The following is a 16,602-nucleotide window of genomic DNA, read 5'->3' as shown; positions in this document are numbered from 1 at the left end:
TCCATTCACCCAGGTCCCACCCACAACATACAGTCGTTGGGAAGGCTCCAACCAGTCTGGTCGGGACTTCCCCCACACTACCATATATGGAACTTCCACCCAATAGCCAGTCAGGGCTTCCCGGGACTTCGGGAAGATCAAAGTAACAGGCGATGGAAGGCAAGAGGCCACACGGGCCCATCTTGTCTCCATCAGGAATCTACTAATTCCAATGGCAGGGTTTGGGCATCCCAAAACGGAGGATGCTCGGAGCACCAGTCAATTCAGCACGGAGCTACCACCAGCCCATACCCTGCTACGTGGGCCACACAGGTGCCCAAAAACATACACTAGGGACACAGGATTGTACCCCCACCCATGGGTGCCATAAGGTTATCCCATGGTCTGTACACCAAACCAAAAGAGCTGCACTGCCAGGAGCCCCACATTAACTCCTGCATGGAAAACACGACAGAACACACGATAAAGAGCAGTAAAGGACAAGGATACGGAGGCCCTGTCCCTCCGATGCATTTCCAGCATCACAACCAGAACGTTTTGAGTCTCTGTAACAAGTGATTTTACTTAACATTGAACTGTTTGTGATTTGTACAAGTCCCTACTATTGGTTTACTCACCTGAAGAGTATTGTTTAGGTTTTCTACTGTGTGGATTAGTTGAAATAGTACTTACCTGAATAAATTTGCCCTGTGTATATAAAATAAATGTCTATTTTACGGCCACTACAAGTGTGCAAGAGTTTATTTGGGCCCATGTATTTACAGAGTTCAAGGTGTTTACCTACAATTTACACCCTCTTCCTAAAGTAAGCCTGGCTGCTCTGCCATTCTACCAAACCTTTGAGTAGTACAGACTATTTATGGTTTGCTTGTCAATCGCTTATACAGGAAATGGCATAGCAGTACAAATAACAGTATGGGATAGCAGTACAAATTAAATAAAAGGGGGGGCAGCCAAACCTACTATACCTTTTGAGTATTCAGAGCATGCAAGAGCAGGAAGGAAGAGAGCAGTGGCGTAGGTGCTGTGGCGTCCGTTCGAGGTGAGCCACAGGTAAGTGCAAGGTATAGTAAGTGCTATGCGGCTAGGAGCCATGTTAGGTGGAAAGTGCAAATCACTAGTGCAGAGGCAAGTGCTGAGGGAAGACAGATGCTGGGGAGATTGGGTGTGAATGTCAGAGGCCCAGGTGATGCATAAGGGTCCAAGACACCAATCGCAGCAACTGTGGGATTAGCAGAGGAAGGAAGAAGAGAAGTAGGAGAAGAAAAGTAGGAAGGAAAGAGGAGAGTCTTGAGGTTTTTATCAGAACTTCATACAGTCCTGCTCAAGACGCGACAGGGGGAGGCTGTCTAGAGGAGGGGTCCAGCTGAGGAAAGCTAGCGGCCTCCTGCTGCATTTGGCGTAACGCTTTACGCACATAGTTGGTGCTAGAGGAGCGTAGGTCTAGGAGTGCATTTGGTAGGAGAGTTGCAGGTAGAATGGCTCCCGGCCCCAGACAGCCTTATGGATGATGAAGTGTGATTTGAATTTGATCCGTGCAGCAGCCGGGAGCCAGTGGAGATTTTTTATGGCAGAGAGATGCAGCCCCTGGGCTTTTCAGGGCAGGGGGCGATGCAGCCCCTGGGTTTAAGGCCAAGGATAAGTCTTGCTGCTCTATTCTGGATTAGCTGAAGGGGTCACAGAGTGGAGGAAGGTAGATTGAGGTGGAGGCTGTTGCAATAGTCCAACCTAGAGAGAACCAGTGCTCGGGAAACATTGAGCTTCTAGGGGAAGTGAGAAAAGGGAGTATTCCTTGGAGAGTTGAAAGTGGGACTTCTTAGCAATGTCCTGAGTGTGAGGGAGGAAGGCTGGGGTGGGGGGACTTCAGAGGACTCCAAGGTTTCTGGCTTCAGAAGGAGCAGGGGGTCGGGGGAGGCCAGAGAGAAGGGAAGGAGGGAGCAGGAGTCCCATACAGAAGGATCTCAGTTTTGCTGGCAATAAGACAGATCACTGGAAGAGCACCAAACCTGGATGGCAGACACGGACGAAGGAAGGTGCGAGTGAGTAAGCAGAAGTCTGAAGAAAAAAAATAAAAGAATAGACGAGTGTCATCTGCATAACACTGGAAGTTGAGAAGGCGGAGAGGAGGCATGCAAGCTCAAGATAAATGTTAAAGAGACGGGGAGGGGGGGAAACAGGTAGAGAAGGAAGTCGGAGAGGAGAAGGTGCCCAGGATGACATGGGAGGAGCAGTCAGTTGTGAAAGAAGTCACCCATTCCATTCCCCCTTCCGAGATACCAAGGGTATAGTGGAGCCTTTGTAGGAGGATGGAATGGTTGACAGCATCAATGGCAGGAGATCAAGAAGAATGAGGACAGCTTGGGAGTTGGAGTACAGGGATACAAGCAGTTCTTCAAGGGTGTTCAGGAGAGCAGTTTCCGTGCCTTTGGATGCTCGTGGAGACCAGCAATAAGTTCAGTGTGTTGAGTTGCGGCAAGGCCAGCTTCCCCGCAGGGCGTTAGTTGGATGGACATTTAGGGTCTGCTGAAGGCTTTAATAGTGGGAGTACCATGGAGTGCTTGAGGGAGGAGGGGAAGCCAGTGGCGAAGGAGTGGTTGAAATCAGCAAGAGCCAATACGTTCTGGATGAGAAGCAGGAGGGGTTCCCCGTTTGGAAGAAGCCTTAATAGAGCGGACAACTCTGATACCTTCAGCGCGACATGGGTGAATGAAGAGAAGGGGCGGGAGGGGGGGTGGCTAGGCGTGTGGCCAGTTCATTGCAGAGGATCTGGCAAGGAAGGGGGGGTGGGGGGCGACTGCAGAATGGTTGGCTAGCGCCGTACAGGGCCTAACTCTTCTACTAAGAGTTGGGGCATGTATACCAAGGGATCATTTTATAGAGCCTCACCTGTTTACAGACTTTAAGAAAACTCCCTAACAGAGCCTAGGTTTGTAAAAACCAAATGATAAACGGGGATGTTAGCACAGGCACACAACAGATTCTTTTTTCTTCTCAGATCACCTAGGGTAGATATCCTACAACAGCATCCTCTGTGGCCAGTAGTTCGACTTTACCAAACAGCCCACATAGTAGGAGCACTCAACCGAAGAACTGAACTTTGTGGCCCTCTACGATTTCAATCGAATGATATTCACCAACACTTGCATCTCACTTAGAAAATGCCTCCATTTCTCTAACCTGCAGCGCCCCTTGAATCATTGAAGCGCCTTTAACGTACAATGGCACCTTACATTCATCATCATCATCATCATCGGAGTCCCTGGTAACAAGTAAAGAACCAATCAGACATGAGTGTGGGAACTATTTCATCCATGGATCTAGTTAACCACAGCTCACTTCAGGATGTTCCCCCGCCCCCTCCCAACTTCCACACTACTGATTTGGTAGTCACGCCTCCTCCATGCCCATAAGTGTTTCTAGACTTGTAACAGTGACCAACTGAATGGGGTTTAGTGGTGTGTAATAACCCCTCGAAACATTGTAGGATACGTTAAATCCCCTCAACGGCATCATCTACCTGAAGGTTGGCGATCTCAGCCATGGGCTTGCACCAAATGCTTCTCCATGAGTTCTCCTCAAGCGCATCTGTGGCTGCTCATCAATGATTTCTGTCGATAATACTTCAAAGCATTAGGTCAACAATTGTGCTTCCTGAGGTCTTCCACAGGAAGAGTCCATCCACCTGTTCAACCCCTCGATTTCATGCATGCACAGACAACCTTACAAACAGCAAGACAGCCTACTGTCCTGGATTTGGGAATAATTACCCCCATGGCCTTGAGCTTTTGCTCCATTGATACCCATTCTCTTTTTAAAACATCTGCACACCTGTTGCTAGTATTTCTTGCATCATTAAATATTCAACTTCTTTGACTTTGCCATTTATGCCACCTACTCTGTAGTGCCATAGCCTTTACGTAGTGCAGTGACTTCCCAATAGCGTTAAGAGGCCATCAAAATTAGCTGGTATTAATTTGTAATGAGATACAAGTAGTAATGCACCAGACCCCGCCCCCCCAGTACTTTATGAACTGCCAATACCAAATGACGGTCCCTGTTCCAACAATCACAGAAAGGGCACAGCCAACATACCTGTGTTGCTTTATTATTCCCTGCTACAGGTTCAGCACCATCGGGGTCCCGCGGCCACTGTCCCAACAGGTAAGATCCAAGGATGGTGTCCAACGATGAGGTGCGCCTTACTCTGGAGACTTTAAAGGGGAAGCATGGCTTTTCACTGCGGGAAGCGCATGGAACACTAGCTGAGGAGTGGTAAATAGTGGGGAAAGAGTATCACAACAGCAGAAGTGTATCTTAATTCACTAAAAAACACAGGAAAAATCAACAGCAAAGATCCTGCTGCCAGGCCAACAGCCCCTGCAATTCTGTGCTGGCAGATCAAAAAGAAACCATGCAGAAGAACCTGAATTAAAATTTCCATTGGGTTTAAATTACAAACACCGTTCTTACCATACTATTCAACATACTCTCAAATATTAACAGAAACCATATTTCAACCACCATGTGCAACACTCCCCAGAGTTAGTAAGCTAGGTACAAAATAACCACTCAATTATCAATTAGCATTCTGTAAAATGTACACCGATTTCACTTCTTAATCAGCACAGTTTTCATTTTTATGCTAGATCTCCCTCACCTGTGAAACACCCAGCACTTTCTGCTGGACTTGTGGATTATTTTTCTATCTTCCAGGGTGAGTGGGAATCGCTTTCCATATACACCCTTTCACTTTTAAAGAGTACTCTTTTTAGGACTCCATATTTTATGGAAGGAATTATATTTCTCTATACATTTTTGGGCAACTGCATTTTCGTATTGCAGCATGCAGCACTTTCTGTACAGTGTTGCTGGGATGCCCCTTGGGCTGCCTTTTTATTTTCTCGGGTTCCTTATGTGAACCACTGTTCCCAAGGGTAGGATACTTTTATCCTTTCTACAATCCCCATTGTGAGATCAGCACACCCACCTTACGTGGAGTTCTGAGGAGATACATAGTATCCCCTTTCTCACTGCTCCTGTAACATTTCTGTTACACAGACAAGCTTACAATTATGTCTGGTGGAAGTGGATGTTTTCTACCGACTTGTGTGATGTTTACTTGCACACTGTCAAACCAGCCGCAGTAATGCACAGAAGGGTCACCATTCACTGTGCTTGTCATTTCGTGGTCTTTCTGCAGCCCCGAGGGGGTGGGGGGGTCCTGGTTTGATTTTTGTCTTCGACAGGAACCTTGTGTAGCCCGCCGAGGATACAGAGTGTCTGTGAAGACAAGAAAGGAGTTCAGAGTCCACAACTCTGCAGCCCTTTGTCTTCTGGCATACTTGCCTGGAAACGGTCCTTCGTGTGAGGAGGAAACCCCAATACCAGAGTTTATATGGCATATTGTTGTGGGACATGTGATGGGTTTGAGGATTGTATTTCAAACAACTTTCAACAATGCGATTCAAAATCATTTGAAACTGCTGGGAACGCAAGTCCCAGAAAGCTCCAAGTACTCTGACGAGAAGGAGGCACAAGGAGTTCATGTGGAGGAAATGTGACTTTTAAAACAATGTGCATTCTAGTTGTCAGCCCAGTCAATTATGCAGGACATTAGATTCCCTGATCAGCTGTGGAAATGGAGACACGACCGTCAGGAACTAAGAAAGAGAGAAGGAAAGCTGCAGGGTGGAAGTGTGACCGGTGGCAGGGGAAGCTCTACGGAGGAACATGGGGATAACAAGAGAAGCCTAGTCGAAGCAGTTGGTGTTGCTCAGGACAGAATGAATTCCAGGAGAGAGAGAGAGAGCAGACAAGACACAGTGGGAATGAGACTCTGACCTGCAAAGCTGCAAGGGTCTTGCCGGCAAAGTCCAGGAGAGCTGACAGAGACCCATCGAGACTCAAAACGGGGGAGCTGGCCGCTCCCATATCTTAGCCGCTGCACAGTGAGCCAGCCTGGTATCGAAGGGGACACTGGCACATGCAAACATGCTAAACAGCATTGCAAAAACACTTGAATACAACCAAATATAATTGATTGGAAAAAGTGAATATGGTGCAACTCTCCTGACATGAAATCTTACTTGGGGAAAACTGACCAGCATTGTCTAAGCCAAAAGACATTGCCTACAGAGTCATAGGCTAACATGGTGCAATTCTCCTGACATAAGAGATCAGTTGGGAGAAACTTGGAACAAACAGTGCCAAGAGCGAAAAGAGATTCTAAGAGAAATAAAGAGGCAAAATGTGTACAATTCTCCAGACATGAGATGTCCATTGTGGGAAACCTGAAACAAGCACTGCCAAGAGCCAAGACACTTGACAAAGAGCTTGAACAAACCCTCATAAAGGATGCCAGTGTTAGGGAGATTGGTGCAAGTGCCAACTTAAGTCAACCAGGGGTTGTGCCATTGGAGAGATGCAACCGTATGGATATCTAAGTAGATTGAATGCTTCAGAGAAGCCCGATAAGGTAGCAGGTAGTGAAACCATTTTGGAAAGAGATCCTGTTAGGAGAGTACACCTGGGGATCTAAGTGAACCCAGAGGGGGATATTCCTGGAAGGAGAGTAAACCAGGATAGCAAGAGTTTTCAGTTGTTGAGAGGTTTCCTGGCAGGAGAGTGTACTGGCAAACATATTTTGAGTTGGTGACATGTGGTCATAGTGAGTTCTTGTTTCAATTGAACGTTTTGAAAACCAGAAACTTTGAAAAGACATGCCTTTTTGCCATAATTACTGCTCTGAAAAAGATTTTGCTTTGCCATTCTGAAAAGTAGTAAAGACTTCCTTGCTTTATCTGAAACAGTATTATGAAAATAACTTGTTTTGTCATCCTGAGTATTAGTGAGTAAGGTATTAGGTCAAAGATATTTGTAATACCTTTAAGAGACTGGTCTTGATACAAGAAAATTGTGAATAACTTGCATGAAGTAATCCAGGGGGAGGGAGTTAACCCTGAATACAAGCGTTTTTGTTGAAGTTATAGGTTTGAAAGAATTACTTGCACTTCTTGCTTGTATATGTTTGTGTCAGGGTCAAATTGACTTAGGACACAAGGTCATCCTCCTTTGGTTTTAATTTCACAGGAAGGGACATTCACGTTAAGATAGTAAAAGTTAAACCTTCATCCATAACACTTTTATGTTGATAAAATGACTAATATTGGAGTATCTGTGTCCGCCTCTCATTGGTGACCCCTCAAATCTGACATTGTTACCATAGTATCAAGTGGTACATCCTTATACCAAGAGGTAAAGTTTCTGTATTGCCCAAAGTATCGCTTTATAAAGTCCCTTTGGGTGGACTTTATAAAAAGCTGCCCAACACTACAAACATATGCAACCCATTTCTCTTCGATACTCGTTATTCGTAACCCTGAAACACAAAAAACTAAATCTGAAGGTCAACCAAAGACCTCATTAAATAAGCATTTTTTTAAAAAGTAGTTAAGATTTCAAGATCACTAATAAATACTCCAATTCCTATTCTTGCTTCCTTATCCTGCAGGATCGGAAGCTCTTCTCGAGTTTTCTTCTATGCCCTAAAACTTCTAAAGACACAAGCGGATTTAAATGACATTTGAATCCATCTGGAAAGCGGCACCAAAAGTTTGGCAGCGCAAAGATTTAAGCAAAGGATTTTGACTGCTACGATGCCAAACTTAATTTCATCTCAATTCTCTTAAGTATTTTGGCAAACGTTTATTGCTCATGTTTTTATAAACACAGCTTTCCTCACTATGCACACAGGGCTGGGATTGACGCAAAGGTTCATGAAAATGGCCCACAATGGCAACATACTTCCATTGTCCGGAGGATCTCAACCACAAAGGAGCCTGTGGCGCAGCAGGAGATACGAGTAGTCACTTTGTGGCAAAGTGCAGCAAGATAATTGAATGAGGGATGCCTTGAATGACAGATGCTGTCCCATGGTTGCATTACCAGCCATAATCAAGGAGGGCCGCACACAATTCCTTTACGGATCATGAATGTAGCTGGAGTGGTCCACTAATCTGTGTAGCTACCTAGTCAATGAAGGGTGGCATTGCCACTTTCCAAGATGACATAACTAAACTCGAAGAACTTGTGCGCAAGTCCCAGCAGCAGCATTGCTAAACACTGAAGGTACCATCAGTACTCCCTTTGCAGCTGTGCTATAAAGTTGCTTCTGGGGGCATTGCCGATCCAGGTGTGGCAATGCACTAAATGAAGTCACTAAACCTAGTCAAACTAGGCCCCAACCAAGGTAAAAACACTACTCGCCTGCATGGTTGTACTAAAAAGGTAGGCAGATGGTCATCACTGTGTAATCTGGAGTGACAAATTTAGACCATCAGGTGTTGGCATAGTATTCGAGGCAGCATCACTCACCCAAGAACAAGCCACACATGGACCCTGTTCATCAGCCCTTGGATTCTGCATTCTTTGCCTACAAATATCTCCAAATTGATAGTCTCCTCCACATCCCTCAATATCAAATTATTTTTGGGAGGGGGGGGGGGGGGAGCAGGAGCAAATGGATCTAGGTCACCTGGCCTAGGCACCACCGACCTTCTTAGCTCTGCCTCTTCGTTTCTGCTCTTAACTCTTAGATCAAGGGCATCTCTCCCCAAGGTGTCCAAAGGGCAGACGAAGAAAGAATTCCTGTTTGGACCAGAAGGACCAAGAGCCCAAACCCCTGCTCAGACAGCAGATAAGTATGCACCAACATGTCCCTCTGTCCCAACAGGCCATCCCCACCATCAGGCAATGCCAACATCAACTTCTCCGGTGCTGGGGTGAGGACAGGTGCTCCGTGGCACAGTAAGTTGTGCATTTGTAAAAGTGTTATTCTCACGCCGAAGCGTGTGTGCGGTTCGCTCGCAGCTGCGCCTCCATGACCGCATGGTCCCTCGCAATTCCCTATCACGTGCGCCTCGCACCCTCCTTCCCCCGCCTCCTGCACCCACTTTGCAAAACAGGGCAGTCAATGAGTTAAGAGCATTGTATTGCTTTGTGTTCTGCTGCATTATTCATTCTTCTAGGTTTACATTTGTTGACTGCATTGTTTTGTATATTCTGTGTTCTGCTTTGCTCCACCCTCTAGTTTCTCTTCAAATAACTGCTCTGTTCCCGATGCCCTGGTAACCTGATTTGCTTACCGGACTGCCTTGTTTCCTGCCTGCTCTTCCATCTGAGCTCTTTTCTACTTAGAAAATCGTCCACCATTGTCTTGTCCCAGTCGGTCTCATCTGCTTGCACACCTTGTGTCCTCCCCTAGTGTCTCCCCACACCACCCCTCTTCCTCTCCTCATCCCCCACCCACCCTATGGTGCTCTCTGTTTCTCCTAGATTTTCAAACTGATTCTCTAGCAACTACCCTCTCTCCTCACCAAGTCTTGTAGGAAGAAGTTCAAAAAGGATATGCCGGTCTCCAACCCAGGCCTCCCTATCGCTGACACCTATACCAGCGCTTCCTCCAGACAGACCCTTGTCGACATCCTCTTTGTAGTTCTCACCAGACCTATGGAATCTTCATATGGTCTGTGCTCTCCCCTTTTCTTCTCCCATTAATGGTGCACCCGGTGGGAGGCCCTCCAGCCCCCTTCCATTCCTCCAAGGTCATCATTAATGTGTACCTGAATGGTGCCGTCTTTATCCCAGGCCCCCACCCCAGTCCAACCTTCTCGATACATGCTTCCCGCACCTCAATTTACTTTCTTCTCCTGCTGACCCTTCTCTCCCTTCTTCGGCTTCCTTGCCTCCCCCTCTGCCTCCTCCTTGGCTACCTTGCCCTCTCCCCTTCCTCTTCTACCCCCCTCCTCTGGCTCCTTCTACACAGATGCAGGGCGTACCTCTGATTTGTACCCCTTCCAGGAAGTCTTTCAAGGTTGGCAACCTTCTCCATATTGCCACTCAACTCTCCCTCACCTGTCAAACACTCCTCTGACATCTGCAGCCTCCTGGAAGAACTTGATCTCGATGACCTCAGTCTCACAGACATGGTTCACGGCCAGCTCTGCCACAAGCTTGGACACTCCTCCCTGATGGCTACAAGATGCTCTCTGCGCTCAGATCCAACTGTTCGAGGGGGTGTAGCCTTGATCTTCCCGTAGTGCATTCCTGCCTCTGTCATTCCTATGCAGGCCTACTCTTTCGAATGCCTTGTCTGCAGGCTTGCTCTCTCCTAGACACTCTTACCATGGCTACCATCTATCGGCCACCTGGTCAGATCACTTCCTTCCTCTCTAAGTGGGCGTACCTATACTCCTCCTTCCTCCTGGCCTCAACCACTTAATTCCTTCTTGGAGACGTTAACATTGACTGGGATGCTTCCGGTCCCTCCTCTGGACTCTTTTGCGACCTCTGCATCTCTCTCTCTCTCTTCTCCCCTCTGGCCAGACTCACTCTGCATGTTCTGATCTCCTCTGACCTCCCCCTCACCACTCTTCTCTCCTCTGGAGTGACCACTTTCTCCTTTCCTCCCATCTCTCCCTCTCTACCCCTCAGGCCAAGCCAACTCCAGCACTGCCACCTACCTGCTTGGTCATCCGACCCATGAAGCGTGTGTCTGTTGAGGACTTTGCTGCCACTTTCTCTCTCCCTACTCCTCCTCGGGCTGGCTCACATCCGGACACAGCCCTTTGCATGCTTAACTCGTCTATCTCTGATACTCTTGCCACAGTCATGAGGCTCTGCTTGAAGCCCAAAGCCAAGGGCAACTCCTGGTACGACTCTGATCTTGTCACCCTTAAAACACAAGTGCACAGTGGCTGAGAGGAAATGGCTAGCTTCTTGCGCATCCTCTGAAACTGGCCTGCTGCCTGCTCCAAAGGCAATATCGGCTCTGTCTGCACTAAGAGCCCACATCCAAACCAGCATCTCTGCGGCACCCAACAACTCAGCCAAACTCTTTAAAATATGCAAGGAGTTGGCCAATCCTGCTGCAGTCAACCTGTCCACCCTCTTGTCCTCTCCTACCCTCTACTCTCCACTACCTCTGCCCCCTCTCCACTACCACCAGCCCATGTGGCCACCTCTCCTCCCCCTTTCCTCTGTTGTCCCCTGACAAGCTTTCTAGACAAGTCTAGATCACTGAAAGCCTCGTCAAAACAGGTTCTTTATGCTCCTGGCTGACTTCTGAAACCACTCCACCACTGGAGTCTTCCCTTCCCCCCTGGAACACTCTTGTGCACTCCTCTTCTCAAGAAAAGCTCAGCCAAACCCTCCTGCCCGGCTAACTATTGCCCAATCGCCATCACTCCTTTCCTGGACAAACTCCTGGAAAAGCTGGCCATCTCCCAGCTTAAACTTCACACTGAATCTGTTGGTTGTCTCCATGACCACCATTCTGGCTTCAGAGCTGCCAGAAGTACGGAAACTGCTTACCTGAACATCCGTGAAGACCTCCTCTCTAACCTTGATTCTAATCTCCCCTCTGTCCTCATCTTACTCGATCTCTTCTGCCAATCATCTCCGTGATAACCTGGGTGACCTTGTTCCTCCCTGATCAACCCTCCCAGGTCAAACTTGGGCCCTTCCTTTCCTCTCCTTCTATAACCTGTGGTGTTCCCCAGAGGTCTAACCTGTCTCCCTGGCTGTTCAACCAATACCTGGCACTGCTTGCCCACTGCATTGCTGCTCTCTGCTCCAACTTCCAGTGCTATGGACGACACTCCGCTTGTTTTCAGGCCCACCTCTGCTACCTCTTCTCCGACTGTCTGCTATCCAGGCATGGTGTGCTGCAATGATCTTTGCCTTAAAGCTAGTAAGGCAGAGATTATCCTCAACAGTACACATGCACCCTCCTTTCCCGTCATTCTCTGGCCGGCCTCCCTTGGCCCTCTTCCTGCTCCCATCTGTGAGGCCAAGAACCTTGGGGGTCATCTTCGACTCCACACTCCTTTTCTCCTCACGTCTTCAAAGTCTCTAAGAAGTCAAACCTACCAACTGCACCTCCTCAGAGTTAGTCTTCCTTTCCCCCAGAAACTCAGTATCTAGAGCCCCGATTCTCTCTAGGCTGGACTACTGCAACAGCCGCTTTCTAAATCTGCCCGAAACTCATCCAGAACAGGACTGAGACTTCTTGGCCTCAAGCACAGGGATCATCTCTCCAGCACTAAAATCTCTCCATTGGCTGCAAGGATTAAGTTCACGACCCTCTGCATTGTCCACAAGGCCTTCTGGGGCCTGGGTCCTCAATACCTCCAACTCTCTCTTCGTCAATACCTTCCTACTCTAACGCTTCGCTCCTGCATCGCCAACTCCCCAGGGGTCAGTTGCTTCTCCAAGCGACTAGTTGGGGGTAGATCTCCGGCTGGGGGCATCCCTCTGGAACAGCCTCCCTGAAACTTGAGAACCATGTCCGGAAGCACCTCAAGACCTTCCTCTTTGCTTCTGTCCTCTCTCTCCTGCTGATTTCCTGTCTGATACTGCACTGGTCACCTGGGTACCCTAGGATTTCAGACCAGGTCTCTGCCCGCCCAGTTTCACACCTGCACTGCCTAACGGCAACCCCTGCACTTGGGTTTGTGTAACCCTACAGTCCCCCTACCTGCACTTTTGGACACCTGCTGTCTGCACTTACCCTTGCACCTGCAGGCCACACTTCTTGTTATTGTTTTGATCCCATGTACAGCACTGCCTCCCCTCCCCTTGACTTGCGTGATCTCAATGTCACTTGGCCTAGTAAGATCATTGTCTCGGTCCTCCCTTTGTTCCCCTTCCTTGCCCAGTCGCGCCTTGAAACACTTGTGTATAGGCGCGTTACAAATGCCATTTCATATCATTTAGATCAGCTAGAAACATCACCATATCTGACCCTTCACACCTTCTCTACTTTCAGCTCTATAATACCTTTGTCCTGCTAGATTCCTGTATTCTTTGCTTGCATCTCTGAATTAGTCCCCAACTGCTTGGAAGCAGCTTTACCAGTAGGTACTTCGCATCATTAGTGTAATACTACTGCTCTGTGCCCTTGCTTCACCACCACACTATATTTTACCAACAGATGCCTTTCTGCACACCCGTCGCAACCCTTCACACCAGGAGGAGAGGTTCCTTCTGGTTTGTGCACCTGTACAAATTCTGTTCTTCATGCCATTCTGCAAATCCAATGCAGCCCCCGTACATGGGGTGAGGATCTTTCTGGTTTGTGCACCCACAATGTTATTTATACCCTTCTGCAAACCCGACGTAGCCCCCCATTCCATGAGGTGTGGCTTTATCAGATTATGCCCCACACAAGTGTTGCTTTTCATACCCCCTTTTATAGCAAACGTAGATCCCTGTTCCTGTGGTGAGGCTTTATCAGAGTGCATTCACGAACTACGGTGTAACTTGCATACGTGGTCCTGCACTCTGTGGACCATACTTTAGCACTTGTACTGTAACTCAATTGTCTGCAACCCTCCAACTTGTCCATTGCACACTTTAAGTAATCCCCCGTAACATGCGGTGTGGCTTGCCCCCCGCCCACACTGTCTTTTGCATGTCTGCGCACATGTTGTAGCCCCCCGCCCACCTGTAACATGACTGCTCCAGATTGTGCACCTACTGTACTGGATACCTGCAGTAGCCCCCCCACTCCATAAGGAGTGGCTTGGGCAGATTATGTTTTTCAAACACCACCTGTATTTTGGAACCTTTAGGTTTGGTCCTGCACTAGGCATGGCGTGCCTCGTCTTCTCGGTCTGTTCTATGCACACAAAGTTTGAACCTCTCTGGATAACGTCTGCTGCATCCTTTCATTACCTGATCTGCACTCTTGCAGAATATGTATCCTAACATGCATCTCACTTGTCTGCAACCTACCTGACCTGCACTATAATGTGGAAGGAGTTTCATAAAATGCATGCATCCTACCTGACCTGCAGTCCAGTTCTCAATATGAATCTTACCTGTCTCCAACCCTTGCACCATGTGGCGTGGCTTCATAGTCTGAGCACCTTCCTGGTTCTTTTGCGCATCTGTATACCTGATGTAGCTCCCTATACCTTGAGGTGTGGCTCAGCCAGATTATGTCTTTTTAGAACCACCTGTATGTTGTAATATGTATGCATGATCGTGCACTTTGAAGAATGTCTCTTCGCACTGTAACTAGCGGCAGATAACAGGGTTTGGTGTGTTGCTATAAAGGCAAAAATAAATAAACCTCCAAAACTGGGACTCAACCTCCTAAATATTAGGAGAAATCAGGCACCTCCTTCCTTTAAACACAACCAAGGATCTTTTAACCGCTCTTGCCTTCTCTAAACTGGACTACTGTGCCAGCATCCTCTTAGGCCCCCTCCCCAACTATGTTTTCTGTCGTCTCAACCAGATCATTAACTTCACTACCAAGACTCTTTGAACATACTCACCTCACACCCATTTCCTCTGACCATCATCAGGCTGGATCGTGATGCAAAACAAGGCCAGATTTAAAGGTCTTCTCCTGGTTCACAAATATACCCAGGGTAAGGCACCAATGTTTCTATCCTACGCTATCCAATTCCACAAAAATTCTTGTAATCTCTGCATCCTCAACTATCCTTATAGCTCCTCACCCTCCCTGTGCTTACGCTCCCTCTTCTTGCTCCACTTGCATGAATTCTCTTCCCCCAGAAAGAAGAGAAACAGTCCACACAGATTTGTTCAAAATCAAACTAAAAGCCTACCTCCTTGTCGCTGACTAACCCCCTTAACCAACGCTCATGTGCCTGCTAACATTTTTCCCCCTCGCCTCTAACCTGCCTGTATCCCTCACGTCTTCTGCACTAGCACTTCACTCATCATGGTCACATCCCAATCACAGCTAGCCATAGCGCCTACCTGTTCCTAAAAATGTCCATTGTTAGTTGTCCTTAATCTATGTATGTACACTTATGTATTGTCCCCAGTGACTGTGCCATTTGCGTCCCTCCACAACCTGGTCAGAAGGTCCCTCAAACTCAACCCATTGTAAGAGGTTCACTGGTTCCCATCAAATCTAATTTCTTATGTATGGTACGTGCTTTAGTAATCAAAAGAGCAGTATTCCTCCTGTATATCAATACAAATAAATACATTTAACTGCCCAACCGTTACCTCATCTAGTCAACTGGTTACACAGTGACACTGTTAGAGATCTATCTGCATACTATTGTCCTGTCCTGTACAGGGTGCTTAGTACATCTGCCCTGATCGCTGGGCACCACATATCTTTTACTCCTACCCTCCAGGGTACAGACATTGCTTGCACTCCAAATCTCTGCGTTAGGTAGCGGCCCAGAGGCACACTGGCCTCATCAAATGACCCTTGGGCCCAACAGTTATCAGCCCCTGACCTTATACGTGCAGTCACTCAGCTCTTTGCATTTCTATACCTTCGAGCTACCACCACCTGCTGTCCTTTGCTAATACAGCGAAAAAAGAACAGAACATACGCCAAAATCTCAAGTCCCTCGTATCCACGTAAATCACGGTCTGCCCCGATAGATCCACACGTTATATAACCATTAAGTTCGCATTGTCTACTCGCCCTACGTCGGGTTTCCAACTACCCACACTGCACTTCATTAGATAGTCGTCTAGATTATTTGTATACGCCATCTCTTAGTCCCGTTGCCAATCTACGACCATTTTAGCTGTGCCCCTCGACTTCCGTACTCGGTAACGGCCGCTTAAGTGCCTTTCACTGAAGCCCTTAGTTACTATTCTCTATTTCTGTTGGGACTATGGGCATTGTTTCCCTTAAACCTATTACTTTGGGTCCGCACAATATCGCGATTTTATGGCTAGAGTATTTACTTGCACTCTAATGGGGGGGGGGGGGAGTGGGGGGAGAGAGCCCATTTCGTGTCACCATCTCCAGCAGAAGGGGGCTGGGGTCTCCTTACCACTCACCCGAACCCTCTGAAACGATTAATGAGCACCCCAATACATTCCGCAATAAAATTATTCCGACAGCTTCCCCATAGCTGCCCCAAGTGCCCCTTTCTCCGGGAATCGTTATAAACTGCCCCCTGCATTTGGGGCCTCATACTTTTTGCAAGTCCTGCACACACTTATACTTGGAGCCGCTCATTACCTGCCCGTGCCCCCTCCGGTCCCCGTAGGTGGAATGGGATAGTGGCCCGAAGGGGTTGTACCCGGGGACCACTTCCTGGGGGTACGCTGCTCCCACTGCGCGAGGCCATTAACAGGGGCCACACAGAACCCAATGTCCACGCAGGCGCAAAAAGATTACTCCACCACGGTTCTAAGAACAACAATAGCCCTCGCACCTCTTTAATACCCGCGCGCTGTGGGCGGAGCCTCAAGCGCTGCCACGCCTCCTTTAGCTGACAGAGGACTTGACCCTTCAGTGACTCGCAGTGTCTGGCCCCGCCTATCGGAAAGCCTGTGAGTTTAGAACGCGGACTCGGAGGGAAGCGAGACCACCATTTTCGACAACTAAAATAGCACTATATCTGACGCGGTTTCCAGTCACTATGAAAACAAAAGCCAAACTGCAAATAAAATGATGTATTTCAAAGTGACAAATATTATTGAGAAAGATGTTACATGTTGTAAACGTTTATTTTGGCGTATTCTTTATTTTCCTTTTGATTTGAGTTTACAAAAACTGTGTAGCTACATCTGAAATTAACAAATATTTTG

General features: G+C 47.8%; 1 protein-coding gene across 3 annotated transcripts in view; it reads right to left on the bottom strand.

The window, feature by feature from the left end:
• FAM117A (family with sequence similarity 117 member A) overlaps nucleotides 1–16,256 on the bottom strand; it is a 327,775-nt gene extending 311,519 nt beyond the window's left edge. Inside the window, exons 1-2 of one of the 3 annotated variants that reach the window (XM_069634375.1) lie at nucleotides 16,031–16,256; nucleotides 4,093–4,262 (exon numbers count right to left, since the gene is read on the bottom strand). In XM_069634375.1, the coding sequence (XP_069490476.1) occupies nucleotides 4,093–4,262; nucleotides 16,031–16,139 (279 nt within the window). In that variant the 5' untranslated portion in view covers nucleotides 16,140–16,256. Of the gene's footprint in view, nucleotides 1–3,517; nucleotides 3,609–4,092; nucleotides 4,263–16,030 lie in introns of those variants that run through there. The other 2 variants (XM_069634374.1, XM_069634377.1) reach the window with 2 other exon arrangements.
• Nucleotides 16,257–16,602: the final 346 nt, after the last annotated feature.

Source organism: Ambystoma mexicanum, chromosome 13 (assembly GCF_040938575.1).
Source record: "Ambystoma mexicanum isolate Mex_15411 chromosome 13, UKY_AmexF1_1, whole genome shotgun sequence".
NCBI lineage: Eukaryota > Metazoa > Chordata > Amphibia > Caudata > Ambystomatidae > Ambystoma > Ambystoma mexicanum.
This window is presented reverse-complemented; position numbering and strand designations above follow the sequence as displayed.